General features: G+C 30.8%; 3 protein-coding genes and 1 long non-coding RNA gene across 8 annotated transcripts in view; 2 read left to right on the forward strand and 2 right to left on the reverse strand.

Moving 5' to 3' along the window:
* Positions 1-17905, forward strand: part of LOC118072385 (M-phase inducer phosphatase-like) — a 38207-nt gene extending 20302 nt beyond the window's left edge. The window contains exons 1-3 of one of the 4 annotated variants that reach the window (XM_035092215.1): positions 13921-14130; positions 15335-15524; positions 15649-17058. In XM_035092215.1, the coding sequence (XP_034948106.1) occupies positions 14081-14130; positions 15335-15524; positions 15649-17058 (1650 nt within the window). In that variant the 5' untranslated portion in view covers positions 13921-14080. Of the gene's footprint in view, positions 1-13920; positions 14131-14887; positions 15005-15334; positions 15525-15648 lie in introns of those variants that run through there. The other 3 variants (XM_035092216.1, XM_035092214.1, XM_035092213.1) reach the window with 3 other exon arrangements.
* On the reverse strand, positions 875-19290 carry LOC118072387 (uncharacterized). The gene is made up of 3 exons (XR_004691006.1): positions 19210-19290; positions 1986-2133; positions 875-1373 (listed from the first exon to the last, which is right to left on the reverse strand). It is a non-coding gene; the product is annotated as an uncharacterized lncRNA (long non-coding RNA).
* On the reverse strand, positions 17711-19048 carry LOC118072386 (uncharacterized). The gene has a single exon (NM_001414540.1). The coding sequence runs from the start codon at positions 18532-18534 to the stop codon at positions 18154-18156; it is 381 nt and encodes a 126-aa protein (NP_001401469.1). The 5' UTR covers positions 18535-19048; the 3' UTR covers positions 17711-18153.
* Positions 19291-19618: 328 nt separating the features above from the next.
* Fpgs1 (Folylpolyglutamate synthase 1) lies at positions 19619-21964 on the forward strand. Of its 2 annotated transcripts, XM_035092142.1 has the most exons (4): positions 19619-19680; positions 20004-20083; positions 20159-20271; positions 20620-21964. In XM_035092142.1, exons 2-4 carry the CDS (start codon positions 20030-20032, stop codon positions 21920-21922), a joined length of 1470 nt encoding a protein of 489 aa, XP_034948033.1. In that variant the 5' UTR covers positions 19619-19680; positions 20004-20029; the 3' UTR covers positions 21923-21964. The 2 variants fall into 2 exon arrangements, with proteins under 2 accessions (XP_034948033.1, XP_034948032.1); XM_035092141.1 differs by lacking the exon at positions 19619-19680 and having other exon boundaries at positions 19860-20083; positions 20620-21963.
* The last annotated feature ends 104 nt before the right edge of the window (positions 21965-22068 follow it).

Raw genomic sequence — 22068 nt, forward strand, 5'->3', positions numbered from 1 at the left:
ATGTAGTTTGTTTTAGTTTGAACATTATTAATTACTATTTGTAAATAACTCATCCCAATGACTTTAAATATTTTTTTTGGAGCATGAGAAAGTTTAAATTCTATTTAAATATAATCCATCAAACTTTTCTTCTTCATCAAATATACAATGTTTCTGTTACATTTATTTCTTTTCCAGTGCTAATTATTTTGGAGATAAAATTTATTATTATGCAATTAACTGAAAAGTTAAATTTCACTTTCAATAAAAAAAATGTCTTTTTATAATCAAATAACAGAAACATCTTTCACTTAAACCTTTTTATGGTGAACTAATTTTTTAATTCCAGTTTGCATTTCACTTACAATTAGATGTATCCACCTGCTCAACTTCTTTAGTATTTATTACTTTTCTTCGACCTCGTTTTCATCATATCATCCTACTCCATTTTCTTCTCTTTATCCTTAAATGATAAATAATAAATAACTCAAGAATACATTCACATGCTGACCAGGTTCCTGGCAGTGATAGGGTGAATTTTTTTATCTTCTTTCAAGCGACAATTTATATGCCTAACATGTTTTAATATTTCGAGTGTGATATCACATACAGAGAGCAACCATGATTTGTGAATACACCAAATATCTCTAGAGACTTGATAATTACTTCAACCTGAAAATTAGATATCATTTAGATTTGTAAAGATTTCGTAGAAAAATACTTGGCTTAAAAAAATATTTCAAACTGGAAAATGAATGATTTCACGATGATTATGGATAAATTGATAGAGACTAAAAAAAGGTTAACTGATCAGACATTTAAATATGTTTCTATGGAAAGATAATTAATGGAAAGATAAAAGTTGTTAAAACTTACCAAAATTGATAATGGAATAATTGTTACAATTATGGAATCATGTCATATAATGATGTCAAAGAAGAAAAAAGCTATATCATTCATAAAATGGTGTTAAAGAAAAAAAATTCATCAATTTAAATAATGTGGTGGTCCGGGGACGGTTAGAAATTGCGTAACTTCCTCTGTGCCTCTTTCTCCTCCTACTCCTCCTCACCATCATCATTTTTATCTTCTTCTCATTCTCTTCCCTTTCTCTCCCTTTAAATCTCTAACACCGCAACTCTCAAGCTCTCAGGACACGTATGGCAACTTATAAACTGACGTGAATGTTCACTCTCTTCTTCAGTCTCCCAGGGTGGCGCTGAGGTTCTGCCTCGCAACAGCAACGGTTTCTTCAACGCCTCGACAATAACATGACCCTCCTCTTCTTCTTCATTTAAAGTTCGCGAGAACTCTCCAAGTGGCCCTCCGATAGATTTCTCTTATCGCTCTCTCAGCAAACGTTGCTCTCAGCATTACGAAACAGTATTTCTCGTCTGAAAAAATACAAGTCCAATTAAACCAATGATATCAGCAAGTTTTGATGTTATTAAAATATTCAGCATCAATTATACAAAACAAATTTAATTATTTATTCCTTTAAAAAAAAATGAATTTGTTGATAAATTTATTTTATTCTTCATTATGATGATTTTTGAATGGAGACATTTCATTTGATTATTCAATATATTTTTTTGATAATTAAGTTATAAAACTATTTTGAAGTAGTTTAGTATTGGCAGGCTCACATTTGACAACCTTTTTTTTTAACCCATTAATTACCAAGGGTGAAAATAAAACATTAATTGATTTTATTGTTTATAACAATTATAAATAAATTCAAGATAGATGTAGAAAAAAAACATTACTACTTTGATTGCCAATATGTGGATGCCAAACTACCTTAATATATTTTTTATTGACAGAAGTTTATCAAGGTTGAAATTAATTTTTTATAACTAAGTTATGAAACTACCTTAACTGCCTAAAAAGAGGAAAAGTCAATGTCTACTGTTGGAAGATAAATAAAAATGTTGGTACTACTTTTTAGTACATAATAGACTACAATTATTGGTTCATGTTTTTATTTTTTTTAAGCTTCTACTTACCTTCCTCAAGGAGATAAGCATGGGCGCATTTAACTTCCGCACAGGTTTTCCGTACAATTACACCTGTACAATCGCCATATGGTATTGTTTATTCGTGCATATTTCCTTCTGAAGGTGACTTTAACCCTTGAGTTTGAAAAATCGGTAGCTGTAATAATTCATTTTCCAATTAATGTTAATCCAGATTAGTCTTCATTATTATCATTTTGATACTATTTTTGTTATGATATGATTACTTTATTATTATGATTTGGCGGGAATGGTTCTGAGAAATTGAAGGTGAAGACCAAGAAAGAGCATGATGGCAAAAAAAAAGTGTAAATAAAAGAGAAATAAGATTTGAAGGAGCTTAAAAGAGAAGAATATGTGGAGAACAGAAACGAAAGAAGACTCTTTGGATTCGCGGCAACTGAAATATACGTCCAAGCACATTCAGGGACAGGAGGAAGAGGAGGAAAAGAAAGAAATTCCAAGAGTGGAGACGGTTAATGTACCGCTACTGCGTGCTCGGTAACTAAATTCACAGGATCATTGACAACTAAACTGTGGAAGAATCGCATTGGGCGTGTATTATAAATACCAAGAGTAATCTCTGTCGAGGTGAGGATAGAAACACTTTTGGCGGGAAATACATTTCAACCAGAAAACAGATCATTCAGCAATTCATTTTAACTTACAAATAAATCTGATATATTCAACATATTTTTAATTCATAAATCGTTCAATCTAATTATACAAAAATTCTTAGAAATAAACAACAACAATGTTGTTAATCTTGATGCCTCAATGTCAATTTGGAGTCGAGATAGCTTTTTATATCTCCTGAGAGTAGATTGAACAAAATTGTAGTCCAGGTATTAGCTAATCATCATTTCATATAATTCATACTTGGTCTGGTGAGAAGAATAGTCTAATCAGCATCTACATGCGAACAGGTATTGATACGAATTGATATGGTAACATTCCTGATGATTATTTAAAATAATCCGCTGAAAAAAACCATTATTATGCTCATTTGACATTTATTTTAAAGATCCATGGTGTTTCAGAAAGTAAAAATTACCCTTTTCCCAGCAAAGTTTCTAAAACTATTTTTTTGGAGTAAATCTAAAATTTAAATGGTAATCTTCTGTTTATCAACATCAACTGTAGACTGTTCTGTGAAATGATACAAAATAGTTCCATCAAGTTGATGTTTTTTTTTCTGTAACGGATATGCCAATCACATTATCCAATATCATAATCATTTTGACCAGAAAACAAAGATACTTATAATCGCAAGCTCATTCAAGATTAAATATAAAAACACATGTGAGCTAATAAATAACAAATATTAACTAATACAATCAGTTATTGTGGGTGAATATGAGATTGGCGAGACTGTTTACACGAAGGAATTTAAAGGCCAGACCGCCGGAGTTGGCGCGCCCTTCGATCCTCGCCGCTGGCCGCAGGGGAACAAGAAAAAGAAATAACTAAATAAGACCAAGAAGAAGACAGTGAGAATCGGGTAAGATACAAGGTAAAAGTCTAAGGGAGAAGGTAGACCCTAACCCTCTTAAAGTTCGGCGAAAGGCCAACTCACGTGGCGGTGGGCGGGGTACATTTTTTTCAGAAAAGAAAAAGAACAAAAAGAAATACAAGTGCAATATAGATTTACCCAGAGACTTTTATTACGTCAAGATTTCTTTAAAATTACTATTAGATTTATGTTTTTATGTTTATGTTTTTCATTCTTTACTTGTTGGTGGCGCTTGAAAATCTAGCGGAAGTTATTGGGATATTAAATAACAGTCATTTATCGGTCTAATTGAAAATTCTTGAAACGTATTAAATCACTTGCTGAGTGGACTTTAAATACATTTGAGTATTTTTTTTTCTTTATTTCAAGAAGTTGAAACAATCTTACATTCTTGGCTGCTGATTATTGTAAGCTGAAAGGGTGTGGCAAACAAAATACATCAAGATTGTTTTCCCGCCAATTTTACGGTATTATTTTTTTCTCAAAGCACTTGTTTATTTCTTTTTGTTTTTAACTGACTAAAGAGAAAAGAACCGAAATTTCAACCACGCTATCAAGATAATAGTATGGGGTTCAGAAGCTGTTACAAATTTATGAGAATTACAGTACCGACGAGAGAAGTTTTCAAAAAAGTAAAAAAATAAAAATTTCGAGAGCCAATGTACTATATAATGGCCATTGATACCTACCATTGCAAAATACCAACTTCTTCATGCTTCTCTGTTTACAAATACAGACCGCGTTCTCAGACCCTTTACATATGTTTTTTTACTTCTTTTACTTCACCTTCTCCTCGAAGGAATCCCCTGTTTGCTTTCATGTGTGTTTTATTTTTCTTGCCAACTTTTCTCCCACTCAGCAACGTGACGGTTGAGATTTAAATTCCCGCTGTACAGAGGGAAGGGAGAGCACCAACGCATGAGAACCACCAGAAGGGAGAGGCATTCTGAACCTTCCAAGTGGTCCCAAGCCTTTAAGTCTTTTTTTTACTCGTTAGGAGAGATATGGATATGAATCTATTTCAATTTTTAAATCATCTTTTATTGAAATACATAACTTGATACAATTTAAGCAAGCTAACTTTTCTAATTGACTCCATTAGTTAAATAATCATTGTTTATTTCATCAAAGCTTGCTAATGAATTATCACATCTCCATCATCAAAACAGAATATTGGTAATTGTACCAAAGTATCTTTAATTGAAGGCAACTATTTCCATGATAAAATGAAGCCAAAAGTCTTCAACTATTGGTCACTTAGACAGCATTAGGTCCACCAAGAAGTCATGTAACTCTTTGTTGAGTGAACTCACCAAGCCTCTGGGCCCTTCAAAATGTGTCGAAAGTTTGATTTATTTAGTTAATAAATCAACTGAACAGTGTTCCAGAGTTGGAATGAATAACCAATGTCATGAACGTTAATTGAGTCATCATCTGAGTACCGACCGTTATGATATCAATGCATTACTATTGAAATATCGTCCAGAAGCGAATGGGTATCAACGCCCCCATGGGCGCGATAGCTGGTCAAAGCGCATAGTATATATTGTTTAACAGCTCTTCGGGGTCATACGGGTGCGCAGATGTTAGGGCATCGTTGGCATGGGGTTTACTACAGACGAGTAATCGATAACGACTTTGTGAAAGGGGTGGCAAGGCAGAATAATCAATATGATACCAGAAATATCCCAAAATTTCAATGATTTATTTTTTTGTTATTCAAAACTACTTGACTTATCTATTCTTCCTCCTTAGAGGCAATTTTTCTCATAGTTTATTATTTAAAATTATTAAATAATAGTAGTAATTATTATTTAATAATTAGTAGTAATTATCCTGTTTATAATTTTTATTTACCAAGACATCTTTATGAACTGCATCATTTATTTTAATGACTTTAACAAAAGAATGCTTTTTTTACTTATAACTCTCCACTTAAGAGACGTTTTTAGCATATATATTATTGATGAATAATAAGAGAGGAAGAATTTTGTTAGAAATTGATGACCTATGATAATTATACGGCACATTCAAAGAAGAAATCTGTAATCTTCAATCTTAGCTTGAAATGAAAATCATCGTAGGGATTTTAACGAACCTGTAGGTATTATGTGAAAATGTGATGAAGTCTATTGATACATATAATTTAACAAAAGCTTTTAATTTTGTCTGGTAATGATGAAGTAACAACCTAATATTTACATTGCATATTACCAACTATTGAATATTTTGACAACATTGCTGAATAAGATTATTATAGAATTACTCCAAAATGATCAGAATGACTATTCCTAAATATTGGAGTAAGAATAAAGCTTGATGGTTATTTTTAATTCAATTTTGGAACTTAAGTAATTGAATCAATTAGTTGATACCTCGTTCTAGAAGTGTTTAGTGCAAAAAATTCCCATTGTTAGAATAATTTATTGGAAATGAACATTAGGTAGGTATTAGCTTGGTGACCAGTAAATGTTCTCGTGCTAAAAGCACGTTCATGTACTTTATTTTATCTTCAAGTAGTGTTCGAAGTCACACGCCAAAGATTAAGTGCCACAGAGAGCATGGTTGATTTATTTGGCATTTCTAAATTTCATTTACTTCAAGAGATCCTGGGAGAATGCCGTGCGGATTAAAAATTCAATGGTCAAACCCAAGGTGGTTGAATGCTGACCGATCAACCATAAACTCTTTATTTCAGACCCGCATTGATTTTGATTTTGAAACTAAGCTAGATATTCGAGTCAAAAGAGCCCAAGTGTTTCTACTACCTGTATGCTCAACTGGTAGATATAGCTTATTAGAAAGTTTTGAACAATTTTCATGCTTCTAGTAGCTGAGGTTATTGCATGGTTAGGTTTATTATTTACTAACATTGTGGAGGACCCCACGGTTGGAATTTCTGCAAATATTCAAGTGGATTGTAATGGTAACTTAGAGGATTATCCACAGCTGTTGCAGGTCTGTAGTCAATGATTTCACAATGTAATTTGTGTAATTTGTTTGGGAAAGGTAAGAGCCATGAAAACCCAATGCCTTTTTCTGTCTCTTCTAGCAACTAGACTGAAAAGGTATGCCATTTTAACAGCTGCCCATGTCTTCTTCTTTACTATATAACATATTAGCTTGAGTTTTCAAATTAAACTGTCAAGGTATCATCACGGTACCTCATTTTGCTAGACTTCGACAGATTTATTCCTTGGCATGCGACCCAAAATTTCGCAGCACGACTGTCTTGACCATTTTGTAAGTGGGTTTATTGCTGTTCATAAATGAAGAGCTTTTCGACCTAAATGTACTCGTATTGAATGTATCATTAAAGTAGACTAACGAGACGAGCAAAAATAAAACCATTTTGATGAATTTGCTGTCAATTGTCGGTTTCCAACACGTCAGGTCTTTTGTTCAGTTGCTGCAGGTAAGAGTGAATGACTACACAAGTCGGCGGACGGTTTGTAAAATTGGGAAATTCCACCAGCTTATTTATTTCTTTACTGCATTGTTTCATTTATGGCTCAAGCTCAAGATTTATCTCCACTAACCTCTTAACTGCACGCATTTTCGGTGCAAATAACGATAAATAAAATATAACGTTTCTTCTCTAGTACGTGATTTTAAAAAGATTTATTATTTTTAAGGAGATTAGAGTTTTAATTTTTTGATGAAGATAAAGGAATGTTTAGGGGATTAGGGTATTTTGTAATTTTCAAAATTTCTTTTTTATGAACCATTCCAAGTTTTATGATCTTTTATATTTGTTATGTAAAAATATGTTACAGTTTTTCTGTAATTATTATTAGAATGAACATGAAAGAAAATGGTTCAGATTTTATCAGATAAAATGTGGGAAAATTCGATAAACTCAAGAGGAAGCATTATTGATCATTGGCAGATGCATAATATAAGTGGAGCATGGTTTTAAATGTAACGTATACCATTGCTTTGATATAAAAAATACCACAGCATCTGGGTAATGTTTATACGTAAATAGAAAAAATTATCAAAAGAAAATTAAAAGTGCTACATAAATAAAGTACTAAAATTAAAGGAAAAATTTCGTTGATGTTTTCTTTGAATAAATATTAGTTCTCCAAATAATCGATAGTATCGATCGACAAAATTAGATGGTATGACCCCGAACGAACTGAAAATTTACGAGAACCTGGTGCAACTGTATCGAAGTGACTGCAGTCGTCTGGTAGACTGAATTTATCCAAGGGTGAAATTTAGAGGGTGCTTAATGTGTGTTGAAAAACCAAACGCCAGTGGTTTACTATCTCGCATTGAACGATGCAGATGCATTTCAACGGTAAACGTCAAACTACCCCATGAGTTAAGTTCCTTTTCTATGAGGTAATCTTGACTGTCGTTTGCACACTTTTATTTATTATAAAGTTTACCAAGAAGATTGAGGGAACATATAGGTCTACTAATAGAAGGTAAACGTTGGAAATCAAAGTCATTTAACTTTGAAAGAAGTTCAATGAACGATAAATATCTTTAAAAAATTATACTCAGCTTTTCTTAGTTATTTTAAACTTGGTACAACTCTTATAGAAGAGTTGATGATTTTTTTTTTTATCAAAAACTCATCAAGAGTCTGCTAATATAATGTGGTAATATGAACATTATTTGTCGTCAGAAAAAATTTTCATCAGCGCCATTTTCTATCGAGTTTGACAATTAATTATAATGAATTGAATGATAATTTTTTTTTTTCAATAAAATCAATAAAGTTATTGATTTATTCAGATGATATACTTAGAGTTTAAAATTGAAAAATTAAAAAAAAAAATTCATGATTAATCTTTCCCATGAAATGATCAATTTATCCGTCTACTAGTAGAAGTTGCGAAGGGTGAGATAATTTTTTCGTTGCATCTCTCTTTTAAACGTCTCGACAGTGCTTTCATACTGGTCTCTGATTCTGGTGTATCGCAGATTCTTCAACGCCTCGGTGAGATGCATCTGCGACGGCTGCGTAACGAAAATAATGGCAAAAACGGTGAGGGTTGTTTCTCTCCCAATGTCATGATGGCATAGGGATGGAAGGTGTCCCGTAGGAACAGATGATGATCCCGTTTTAAAAGTTGCCAAGACGAGATGTAGGGATTCACGGTTACGAGGTCATACGACCAAAAGAATACCCCGGCTCACTTATGTAATAGACAATGCCATGTAAATTATTCCTCGATAAGAAAAAATATCATGTCATTATATTCTTTGAGAAATTGCTTCTTAAATGTAAATTTACTATTTGCATGCCATTATATTTTTTTTTGAATCATGCAATCGTTTATATTGGTATTGTTGAATATGACTGATCAACTAGACGTGAAGAAAGTAAAAGAAATCATAAAAAAAAAAAATGTTTAATTGTTTTTTATCTTTTTTACTGCATGAGAATTGAAGATTAATAGAAAATAAAATGTTCGTTTATTTTTTGATGAAGTTAAAAATGATTAATATTATTATTAAAAATTTTATTGTTTATAAAAATAAATAAACAGTTGGATTAATGATGAAAAAACTTTTTCCAAGTGTTGATGAAAACAATTAATAAAAATCTCGATGTTAAAAAAAAGTATAATTATCATCTTTATTTCGCACATTAATGTGTATGTATCTACCTGTACATATCTACCTGCAATAATTCACTATGATATGTAGCGCGTGCGCAAGAAAATACCTGATGGGCACACAAGTATTAAATTGAAAAGAACGATGAAGCGCGTAACCCTCAACACATGTGCACATAGACAGTATTGTCGATGGAACTTATATATGGGGTGAGCGCACCGGCGACGTAGGGCACGCGCCACCCTATCCACAATTCTCCCCTCGACCATCTGCGGCTCTTTCTCACTGTAAAAATCATAGGCCCAGAAGAAACTGGGACCGAACCTTAGGGGTTGCTTTTTAGCGTAAATTTTTGCAACCTCCACGATATAATTGTTCATTTCTTCTTACCCCTTTTATAAAATATAAGCAAACGGTTTGTCTCGATTCGCAAAAAAATATTCACTCTTTTAAAATAAATCTATCCTAACATTTAAAAATTTTATCATTCAGTTTAGTTTATTTTTAAATCAAATATTTCCAACAATAAAATATCTTGAATATTAATTTATAAAAATATTTATTGCTTTATTAAGACTTCTTTTTCACAAATTTATTTAATAATTATTTTTTATCACAGTCGAACTAGAAAAAAAAAGTTTTTTTATGTTTATATGACACCTTTTGGAAGTTAGAAATTTATCTGAAGGATATCGATATAGATAAATTTTTAGATAAATACAAAAATGTCTAAAAAAAATATAGGATGTCAGAAATGACGAAAGGATGTTTTTGCTTTTTTTTGACATCATTTTAGACACCATTGGAATGTCGACAAAAATAACAAATAGATGTATTTCATATTATCTAAAATTATACCAAGCTTTAAGTTATAAGATAACTTTAAAAATATTGAATACAAATTTTATATCTTTTCATCTGAGTCCAATGTAATTATTTAATTTATTATTTTACTCTTTAACATAATTAAATGAATAGAGAAAAAATAGATAGTTTTTTAATTTTATTCTAAGGCTTTAAACATCTCCATTAGCATCTCCAATTCATCGTCTTGACAATCTGTCGTCAATAAAACTAATTTCTCACATATGATAATTGATACATATAAATCCAAGATATTCACATGAGAATAGAGGTAAAAATTGCGGTAGGACATGATAGAGATTGCGCCAGATGTGAATCTTATTGATCTTAAGCATTAGGGAGAACGTATTACATAGGATATTTAAGAGAGGCAGCTGAGTTTGTTGGCCCCTTAGAGCCAATATTTCGACGAGACGTCGAGCGCCTCACTCTGAAGAACTCCCCTTCTTTTAGTACATGAAATAACTCATACTCTACCTTCAGAGGGGGTATTTTGGTTTCTCCTTTAAATGCGTATAGTAGGAGTTATGCACACCCTCTTGAAGGTACAATTGAGCATGGCGCGAAGAAACCACCACCGCACAATCACGTGCTCATACCCCTCAATGTCGTGGGGTCCTAACGAAAGTACATTGGGGTCCGATTAAGTCAAACGACAGCTGATTCCAACTCATATGGGGTCCAAGGCCGCAGGACATAAGTCAACGTACGTTGGACCCCATTGGTCACGCAATTTTTCTCGCGTTTTCGTTAGTTATTAATCAATTTCACGTCATTCCAAATATCGAAACGTTTTTTTTTTTTAAGTCAATATTGAGATAATTTATCATAAATATCGACTTAAACATTCTATTAGAATCTCATCTTTTTACTAATGTCTGTTTGCATTTCACATTGAAAAAAATTTATCATTTTAGGAACAATTTTTTTCAGTGCACCATTTTAATTACCAAGCCACATGTGATTTAGAAAAGAGCAGATTTTGTAGCAACTCTTGATGAGTTTGATCATCAAAAATCTGTATCTGTATACTGTAGCTTTTATAATAAATTGAAAAAATATCAGCAATCCATTGTTCTTATTTGCTGTCAATTGAAGTTATTTCCAATATTACTGAACTTCCCTGAATTTTTAAATTAAATGGAGTAGAAAAGTGATCAGAAAACGTTTTAGAGTCTAAATGTATTCCATATGATACAATTTTTTTATCCGTTATATTTTAAAAAATATTCTAGCTCATTGAGAAGGTATTGATGATAAATTTATTAAACAGTTCTATAGATATATGATAATTATCCTGTCCTAAGATACATACATGTATAAAGCAGTTCTTAGCCTACAATAAAATATTTGCCAAAATCAGACATTAGCTTTTTCGCCAACCGGTTGGGTGTATCTGACAGTAAATAAATTCCCATGGGTCATTCACTCATTCGTTGAGAATAAAAACTAGTTTTTTTTTATATCTGATTTCTTGTTTTAAATACAGTTTGTCTTGATAATTTTTATAATAAATTCTATAGTGTTTATATAATAAAAAGTCTAGACTTGATTTTAAAAATCCCATACATCATGCATCACCTAACATCTAAAGTCCTTTTACAAATTATGAATGTTTAATTTTAACACAAACACGTTTTTATTTCAGTTCTATATTTATATTCCCTTATATCACACTATTCTATCTAATTTTTAAAAGCTCCAAATTGGAGGGAAAACTAAAAATCCAATGTCATTCAGTAACGACAATAAATAAGCAGAGGGAAAACGTTAGTCTGGCTGTTAGGGAGGGTAATAAGCTATGAAGGATTTTAGTTATAAATATTTCAAGTGGACTACATTTTTCTAAACCATAAATTCTATTTTTTCAAATAAAAATTGATGATTTCCTTTCAATTTATCAATCTATTTAAAAACTTTATCTTTATATTTAATTAAGAAATTATTATTAATTATCTATCAACACAAGGAAATAAATATGTTGTATTGTATTCATCATTAAATAATTCTAAAATAGTGTGAAAATATTTTAAGCTTAAACGAAAAAGAATAGCTGTTGACATCGACTTATGATTAAGAATAAAATATGAGTATTGTACCAGCATCTCCAACCTAGATGTTGAAATTTCGTGACCTTCAAAGACGGTAAAAGAAAACGAAACGTTATAAATGACCCTCTAACCTAGAGATTCTATTATTCTAAGGGTTAGAACCATTACATAGAACACATTCCAATCGATTCTATGGGATAGACTTGCAGGATTCTATTGTTGATGGCATTGGAAGGCTTTTTGGCGAACTTTAGATGCAAGAATGTGTAAACGAGATCAGGAAAATGGTTGGAATCAGTATGTCTGTATGTGTATTCAAAATGTAGATACACATTTATGTATGAATGACTTATATAAACTCACGTCTAATACCTGACACGTGAAAATCCTTAGAAAATGTGGAGGAGTTCTTTTGATCAGGTGAAGTATTGTGTGGAATCTTCAAGAAATAAGGCACTGTTTGTATCGCATCACTAAATAAGGAACTAAACAAGATGAGAAGGAAGAAAAATAAATAAAAAGAAAATGCCGCAGTTTTTTTTTACCTGCATTCTCTGACTAAGTTAGGTCATATCATACTGATTGGAGCTTTTTAAAAGTGAAGAATTAGAGAAAGTGTTCATTGTTTATTCTCAGAAAAATTATATCATTATAATATGAAACATGAGAAAATAGTTTTTTGAAAACTTGAAAAGCTGTCGATGGGAGACAATAATAAAATAAGACCAACAAATAATGACTTCAATATAATACATTTTAAAATCTATCAGAAGTAGAGTTTAATTTTTGCAGCTTGTATTCAATCCAACTGTTTTTATTTTTATTAACAACAAATATTTTTAATAATAATGCATTTACACTGATGTATTTAAATCTACCCCTAACTTAAGAGTTGCTCATTACTGTTTTTCGTACGACAAAATTTATGTTGTGACCTACGTTTAATTTTTTTTACGAAAATTTGAAGAAGTGTTTTTCATTGAATGATAAAAAACTTTGTATTTTAGTTAATTATCATTAGTTTATTAACTCGAGTTCTAAACAATTAAACAATTTTTTTTTATTAAAATAAACCTTTTATTTCTAATAATCTGTAATTCTAATGCCGTAAAAAAAATTAATCTCAATCGAAATACCTTAATGGATGTATCATGAAGTTGATTAGAGACTCTTACATGAAGAATGCTGAAGTAAATTAAATTTCAATATGATTTCATTCATATTGTAATGAGGAATGATGACTTGGTGGTGTATGTTAAATGAAAATATGATAGATAATCCTATTAAATTGACTATTAAGTGCAGAACATAATAACAATAATTATTACTATTCTAACACTTATCTTAATATTATAAGTCCATAAATAAATAGACTATTTATGCTAACTAATAATGAATTGAATCCAAGACGTTTCTAAAGTAGTTTTAAAAAATATTTTAATTAAATTTTGCCAATAGTTATCATCTTATGATTATCATCATCATTTGAATTGAAAGCAAAATAAAATATTTTTCCCTAGGAATGATTGTTCATGTGTAGTAGTATGTTGGATATGTAGCAGCTAATTTTGCACTTGTCAGTTATTCAATAGACTTTCTCAAGTCTGATTGGTAGTATTGATACGCGAAAGAAAGAAGTGGGAAAATAAGGAGGAGAAAGAAAATAATATTCTACAAGTAGACTATATCAGAAGGGTGTTCCAAAAAATCTGCAGAAAGGAGACCCCAACGTTGAAATTGCCGGCCCCCCCACATAGTCAAGTCTGCTGTCTTAGCATTGAGGGCCGACTCAATGTTCTTAATATTCAGGCGGGACTTAGGCCCAATGTTCATTGGTTGTAACTTCATCCCCACTATAGTCTCCCTCGTTCATAAAACCGGGGTTCACCCTAGCGGAGCCACATTAACAACCCAGTGCCTGTGGAGTGAACATCTACTTGTGCTATTTACTATATCTTGAGTATCAGTTGATTCCGGTCTCACTGCTGCATTTCAAATTATTGGATTTATATTTGTGGTTTATTACAGTTGTTATTTAGTGACAAAAACTTTCTGTAATTAGTGATTTTGGAGTTTTTAAGATGTTGTGGGAAAGTGTTACTGATTCATGTGATGTGTGTCAATGTACAAGGTATAAATCAATTTTCAATCATTTTATTTCATATTGTTCCCATCAAATTCATTCATTTCATTTTTCAATCAATTTCTTCTAAAATTCTCATCATCATTTATTCATTTATTCAATTTTTCTAATGACTTGTCTAATTTAAAAAGAAATTAAATTTTTAACTCATACCTGGGTTGTTTCCACACTTTTTGCTGATTTTAAATCAAAAACTTACAATTTTATACTGTATATAATTTTTTAAACATTTTTTCTGATATACTAAAATAAAGTTCGCGAAAGATAAGTGCAAAAATATTGATCACGAGCCATCTGATTTAAATTCGCGAAAGATAGTGCTAAAATATTGATCACGAGCCACCTGATTTAAATTCGCGGAAGATAAATGCTAAAATATTAATCACGAGCCATCTGATTTAAATTCGCGAAAGATAGTGCTAAAATATTGATCACGAGCCATCTGATTTAAATTCGCGGAAGATAGTGCTAAAATATTGATCACGAGCCATCTGATTTAAATTCGCGGAAGATAGTGCTAAAATATTGATCACGAGCCATCTGATTTAAATTCGCGGAAGATAGTGCTAAAATATTGATCACGAGCCATCTGATTTATAGTTGTTAAAAAAATAGTGGATAAATTATTTTTAATTCATTCAAATACTCCAAATCTTTTTGGAGTATGAAATAACTAAAACATTTGTAGATCCCCCTTCAGTGATGAATTTCAACTAATTTTGATGAAGGTCATGTTAGTCGCGCGCCAACTTCCACCAAGAACGCACGTGGCGATATTGTTTATTCGTAAAAAATAATGCGAGTGTATTTTATGATGAAATATTTACCAGACGCACCTTTATAACAAAACTTACGAAGAATGGTATGAGAATTAATAAAAAAGATGTCACATATGTGATATCAAATCATAATTTATGATATAATATTTTGGAGTAGCTAAAGCAAAATCCCGCGCTTTTTTTAACATGAAATTATTTTACGGAATTTATGTCAAATGATGATAATTATTAATTGCTTTTTATTTCATGAACTTTAATCTATCAGGAAGTTAATAAATATAATTAGTTTGATAGTTGAATTTTTTAGAAATTATTGGTTTTCTAAGATATAAAGTTAGGTTATACTTAAGTTGAAAACTGTCTTGTAGCTAGTTGAAATAAATTTGTAATGTATTTTTTTTTTTTAATTCCAGACTTTTCAAAAACGTCTTTAAAATTAAAGGAACTCCTGAAGGTATTGTAAAATCCAAATTGAAAGCTAGGAGAATGATGACCATGGCATCACGACACCTGTCCAGTCCTGACTTGGTTCATCTTACAATCAATAAAGAAAACGGCAGCGCACCCTGCAGTCCACTGGCTATGAAATTGAGCCCTCTTACGGTAAGATAAATTCAAAAATCTTCAATTATAATAATTTAATTTATCATTTTTAAATTCATCATCAATATATTTAATCATTCCTTAAGTATTGTGTCTAATGATTTGATTAATTTTTTTTGTGCAGAGTGTGAAATCCAAAACACCAAAATCGAGATGCCCGCTCGAAGATTTCGATCCCAATAGCCAAGATAGTGGATATGGTGCAGGTTATCAAGAACCCGAAGAAGGTTTCCGGTTCGTTGAACCCTCGGGAGTGGCTCCTCGACGAATGTCTATGGATTCGCGAAGTCCTCAAGAATCACCAGTTCGTTCATTTCCAGGAAAACGCCGTATTCCATTTTTAAATAGACTCTCATCTGAGGGTGAAGGTATGGATGATGGTTTTAATGAGCTTCTTGATGCTGAAAATTTCATGGATAATCCCGAAATGCCTAATGGTCTGAATGATTTAATATCAGGAGAAATATTTTCGATGAGTGAAAATCCTATGGAATTAGATGCCTCTACAACCCCAGAATTCCCTCGAACCAGACCAACCGGTGTAAGACGATCATTGTCACTCCAAAATGATCGTATGAAGCATGATTCTGAAAGTGGAACCCCGCCAATATCTAAAGTACGTTCTTGTTTATTTCGTTCACCTAATGCTACATCATCAGCCTCTAAATTAGCTTACAATGACAACAAACCAAGATCTACTATCTTCTCATCGCCTGAATCTCCAGCTGTACCTTTTAAGTCGTTTAAAAGACCTGATCCACCGACTGACGCAAGCCCAGTTCTCGTGAAACGATGCAAGAAGTCTTCAAGTTTACGCGAATTTCAAGAAACTCCTGTTGAAGAACATAAAAGTTCTTTTCCTAAATATCATTCAGAACCAGAAGCTCATGCTCATATTAAATCTGCTATTCATCGTAGTACTACTGACTCTGATCTAACTGGAGATTTTAGCAAACCTTGTATTTTACCGTTAGCTGAAGGACATCATGAGGATTTAAAGTCCATTTCAACTGATACTTTGGCCGCTTTAATTCGTGGTGAATTTAAGGATTCAGTAGATTCATTTAAAATTGTTGACTGCCGTTATCCTTATGAATTTGAAGCTGGCCATATCAAAGGCGCTATAAATCTCTATACTAGAGATTTAATCGAAGAATATTTGATGAATCCAATCACTCATACTCCAGAAATTCAACCTGATACAAATAAAAGGAGAATTCTAGTATTTCACTGTGAATTTTCCTGGGAACGTGGACCTAATCTATCACGTTACTTGAGAAATATCGACAGAAAGCTCAACAAAGAGCATTATCCAGCTTTACATTATCCTGAAATTTATCTTCTCCATGGAGGATATCAACAATTTTATCGTGCACAGAAAGAACTTTGCACTCCACAGGGATATAGATCAATGACACACCCAGATCATGAAGCTGACTTACGTAAATTCCGTAGCAAAAGTAAAAGTTGGCAAGGTGAAAAGTCAAGAACTAGTCTTATTTCACGCGCTAATTTGAAAAGACTAGGATTGTAAATAGAAACATTGTAAAAATAGTGTTAATAATATGTAAACGTGTACAGTATAGTTTTGAAAACAAAACAATCACGTTTTGATAGTGCAAAAATATGAAAGAAAAACAAATATTATACTTCTTACTTTGAATTAAGGATGAAGAAAAATGCAAAAAGTTGACTTTTGTATATAGAGCTGTAATTAATTAAAATTTAAAGAAAAATTTCTAGTACAATTAAAAAAACTCAATGCGCTTATTATTATGATTGTATTGACGTACAGTAGCAAATAATTCTTCGAATACTTTTGCAGTAAAGTTGTAGTCGACAATTATTTTTATTTTCTTTGTAAAATAAATAATATAGAAATGAGAGATGATATGTGTATAAAGCTAATGAAGGATGAATAATAGAATAATTTAAAAATGCAATAGCCTCGTTTCCTAATAGTTAATTGTAAGAAACTGAGGCCTTATTATTGAAAAATAGAATTGTTATAGAATTATAGTAAGTTTAATAGAATTATAATGCTTGTACATTATTCGGGCGGGCATCCCATTTGTATAGAAACGAGCTTAATTCATATCACAATTCTATTTTACTCAATAAAATATGTTTATAATTTCAAGCAAAGAAAGATATATTTGACGAGGATCAATTGCAAATAGAATAAGAAAAATTTTTGTGTCATTTATAAATTTTTTTATACGTTGATAAATTTATTGAAATAATTCTTTCATCGATTGTCTTGAAATTTTCAATGAAAATTCTTCATTAACATCACTTTACTATGTACAGGAACCAAATTTTCAATTATGTATTAAAGTAGTAGATAAGAACGTATGTCAATAAAATGTGCAAAATTATAAAATATAATGTAAAAAATCTTATGTTCATTAATACACATTTTTTCTATAAAACATATCCATGACTTCTATTCCAAACCACCTTCCTTTTATATATTATTTAATACCATCTATTTATTTGTTCATCAAATATTAATTAATAATTCATCAAAAAATTTGTCATTTCGAAGATCGATTCATTTCAATATTAATCTTTATGTTAAATATTTGGAGTAAAATATAATTATTTCGCGAATATCATCAAATAATTCTTAAGCATAGGATGGACCAGGTTGAGGTGTCATGGGAGTTGATACCATACTAGTATCTATGAACTTGGGACGTTCGAATAAAACAATATCACCTTCAGATGAAGTTTTCGAAAGACTACCATCACTATCTCCAAGTAAATATCTAATTCCTGCAATTATGAATCCTAATGCCGCTGATATTGAAGATATTGTTAGACATACGTCGAAAATATTATTATAGCTTGTTCTCAAATTGTCAGCTTCCTCTCCACTCCAATATTCATCAAATTTCTCTTTATAATGAGCATTATAAACAGCTAAAATCACATTGACAATTAAAATAGTCAAGCTGACTATCATGAATATGATAAATAATCCATAATGAATCGATTTTTTATCCATTAGCAATTGTTAATAATTTTTAATTTGTCTCAATGGTAGGATAAATGTGGTACTAAATATATGATAAAATTTTCAAAAACATATTTTTCCCTTTTAGAATAATAAATTAAATATTTTAGTTTAAACGAAGTTCGATGATTCTTGTAATTGATTCTTTTTCAAAATTTCTGCTTTTGAAGTTTTATGTATGCCCCATGCTTGCCACATTATAATTATCATTTGAACAAATGTTGCAAAAGTAGATGCTCCTAATAAATAAAATACTGCAGTATTCCACGGTTTTTTATCTTCAAAATATTTCTCTTTATCACCTGCTAGCTCTTCAGGGGTCATTGGTTTTCTACCGTACCATGAACAACTATATGTTAAGACATTTACAAGGAATACGAAAACAGTAAATGCAAGTAGAATAAGGCCCAAGTTCGAAGTAGGTTTTGCATTTGTGACAACTGTGTTTTCCATATTATTCAAGAGTAAATTTATACCTTAAATTGTGTCTTTCTAAATATACTAAGAAAAAATGAAAATCATCGAATGATGAATAATTTTTTTGCATCCCTTGAACATTGTGAATAATGTTCTAAATTTTCAAACTCATCAACTTATAAATAAAAATGAGCATTATATTGGTTTGCCTAGGAAAAAAATGTAGCATTATAAAAATTTATTACTCACAATTTATCGGCATCAATTTGTTGACGACAACAGTTTGTTTTTCAAACTAAAAAACATCAATTATTGTATAAACAGTTAGAGTATAATTTCAACTAAGAAGACATGACACTTTGCTCCATCTACCGTCCAATAATGATGAAAAACTGCCGACATTATATGTCGGTAACTATTTTATCGGCTAATCAAGAATCTTTATTACTTACTGTGATAAGTTAGATACTATTTATATCAGTAGATAATATTCTCGAATTGTTTCAAATTTATTGTATTATGTACTTGAAAAATTTGTTATAATGATACATCTGTCCTCAATAAAACATATTCCCACTCCAAAATATTTACTCATCGATATTTATCTCAAATAAAAATAACTTCTGATTTGTTTCGTCTTTATCAAAAACTTGACTTGGATAGAAACCTAAAAAAATAAACCTACACATCACAAATATCTGTCAATTTTGTTATTTTTCAGTAAGTTTTTTAAATTCTATTTATTATAATTTATTCATAAAAATTTTTTATAAAATAATATTACACTTTCTAAAAATATTTTTGTAAATAGTAATTCAAAATTCGCGCTTTAACTAATCATGATAAATCAGAGCGTGCAATTTCTCACATCTATGACGTAATACTACTCCAACCTCTGTTCTCCCACGTGGTCATTCAGATAGCATGTTTACTTTACATAAATATATCATCATTTATTTACTAACATTAATGAAATTTCTAATATGACAAATTAAAAAAAATATCAATAACTACGCATATCAATTACATAATGCATTCTTCAGGAATATTCACGATTATACCAAAGAAAATGGTGCAGCATGTGATAAAGTTTCTTAGCGTTGGCAAAATACCTACTTACCAGGTGAATTTAAATTTCTTGGCGCCCAAGTTGTCTTTTATCATTTACTTATCTCAGTGATTATTTACTTTCTTTTAGGATGCTATAAATACATTAAATAACTTACAATCCAATGCAGCTTATCTACGGACAGCTCCGAAACATGATGCACATAATAATTCTCTCAAGGATACAATAAAATATCTATTAAGGTAATTCAACTATTTAATTGTTATTTAACTGTACTTGAGTAATTATAATCTATACCATAAATTATAACTTGAGTTAACTGCTTAAAATAATGACGGATAAATGAGTTACATTTGATAAATTTTCTGATGACAAAATATTTCTAATAGTTCTACTATTCATTATGTTTAAATATTATCATTAACCGTATTTTGTCATTATCTATTCCATCACTTAATATCTAAGTAAGCTATTATAAATAATAATAACTTCAACATCTACAGTCTTAAATTAGTATATACATAAATACAAATCTTGTACAGATAGCATTAAGCTTGTGATATAAAATAATTCACAACCATATTTTTTAGATCAGGAATCACTCAAGAACAATTAAATAACCTGTCAGTAATTCATGTAGCAGGAACCAAAGGAAAAGGATCAACTTGTGCATTTGTTGAAGCTATTCTTAGAGAACATGGATACAAGACAGGATTGTATACTTCTCCTCATCTGGTATCAGTTAGAGAGCGCATAAAAATAAATGGCAAATTAATAGACGAAGCTTTTTTTACGACTGAATTTTGGAAATTATATAATAATTTAGCAGAAAAAAAGGAGCACGAGAATGATATGCCACCTTATTTCAAGTTCTTGACTATAATGATGTTCCATGTCTTTCTAAAAGCCTCTGTTGATGTAGCGGTTGTTGAAGTTGGGATTGGTGGTGAATTTGATTGTACTAATGTCGTTCCTTCACCAATATGTGTTGGAATTACTACGTTAGATATGGATCATACATCATTACTTGGAAATACAATGGCAGCTATAGCTTATCAGAAGTCAGGAATTTTTAAAACAAATGTACCAGCATTTGTGACTCCACAATTGCCAGAAGCAATGGAAGTTCTAGAAAAAAGAGCTGAAGAAAAGAATTGTCCCTTTCATATTGTGGCTGATATTTCAAAGTATTCATTTAAAAGAAATCCTCCTCTTCTTGGGATGGCAGCAGACGTTCAATATTACAATGCTTCATTAGCTATTGAACTTGTTACTGAATGGTTGAAAAGTTCAATGAAGAAAAATAAAAGTAATGTTAATAACAATAATTGTTTGAAAAGTACAGAACTTGATATTCATAAAACAGAAAAAGCTTTATTAAACTGTAAATGGCCGGGAAGGACTCAAATATTGCGAGGAAAATGTATAGATTTCTATTTGGATGGTGCACATACTGTGGAAAGTATGAAAACATGTGTAAATTGGTTTAAAGGGCATGTAAAAAATACTGGTAACAAAAAAATTTTAATGTTCAATATGACTGGTAATAGAGATGCTACTGTTCTCTTGAAACTACTTCAACCTCTTGAATTTGATCAAGCTTTTTTTGTACCCAATGTTGCTGGTATAAGTAACTGTTTGGATACAGAATATCGGTATACTAATGAATCTGAAATGATGAATCGTTGTATGCAGAATTGTCAGTTCTGGGGAGAAAAAGGAGTTTGTTTGCCATCTGTTAGTGATGCTTTAAAAAAAATTAACTGTGATTATAACTTACAGGATTGTAGAACTGATAATAAAGTTCAGCTGTTAATAACTGGTTCTTTACATTTAGTTGGAGCTATTTTTACCGTAATAGATCCAAATTTATCGATGACTACAAAATATTGAAGCTAAAAATATTCTATGAATTTATAAAAATTTTTATATATTTTTAGCTATATTTTGATAAAAATCAACTATTGAAAAAAAATTAATTTATGTAAATAATTGTAAACTGATTGTTAAATTTTTTTTGTTGATGTTGTATAAATTAA

This window comes from Chelonus insularis, unplaced genomic scaffold (genome assembly GCF_013357705.1).
Source record: "Chelonus insularis isolate UGA/USDA-ARS -01 unplaced genomic scaffold, ASM1335770v1 contig_93_pilon, whole genome shotgun sequence".
Classification (NCBI taxonomy): Eukaryota; Metazoa; Arthropoda; class Insecta; order Hymenoptera; family Braconidae; genus Chelonus; species Chelonus insularis.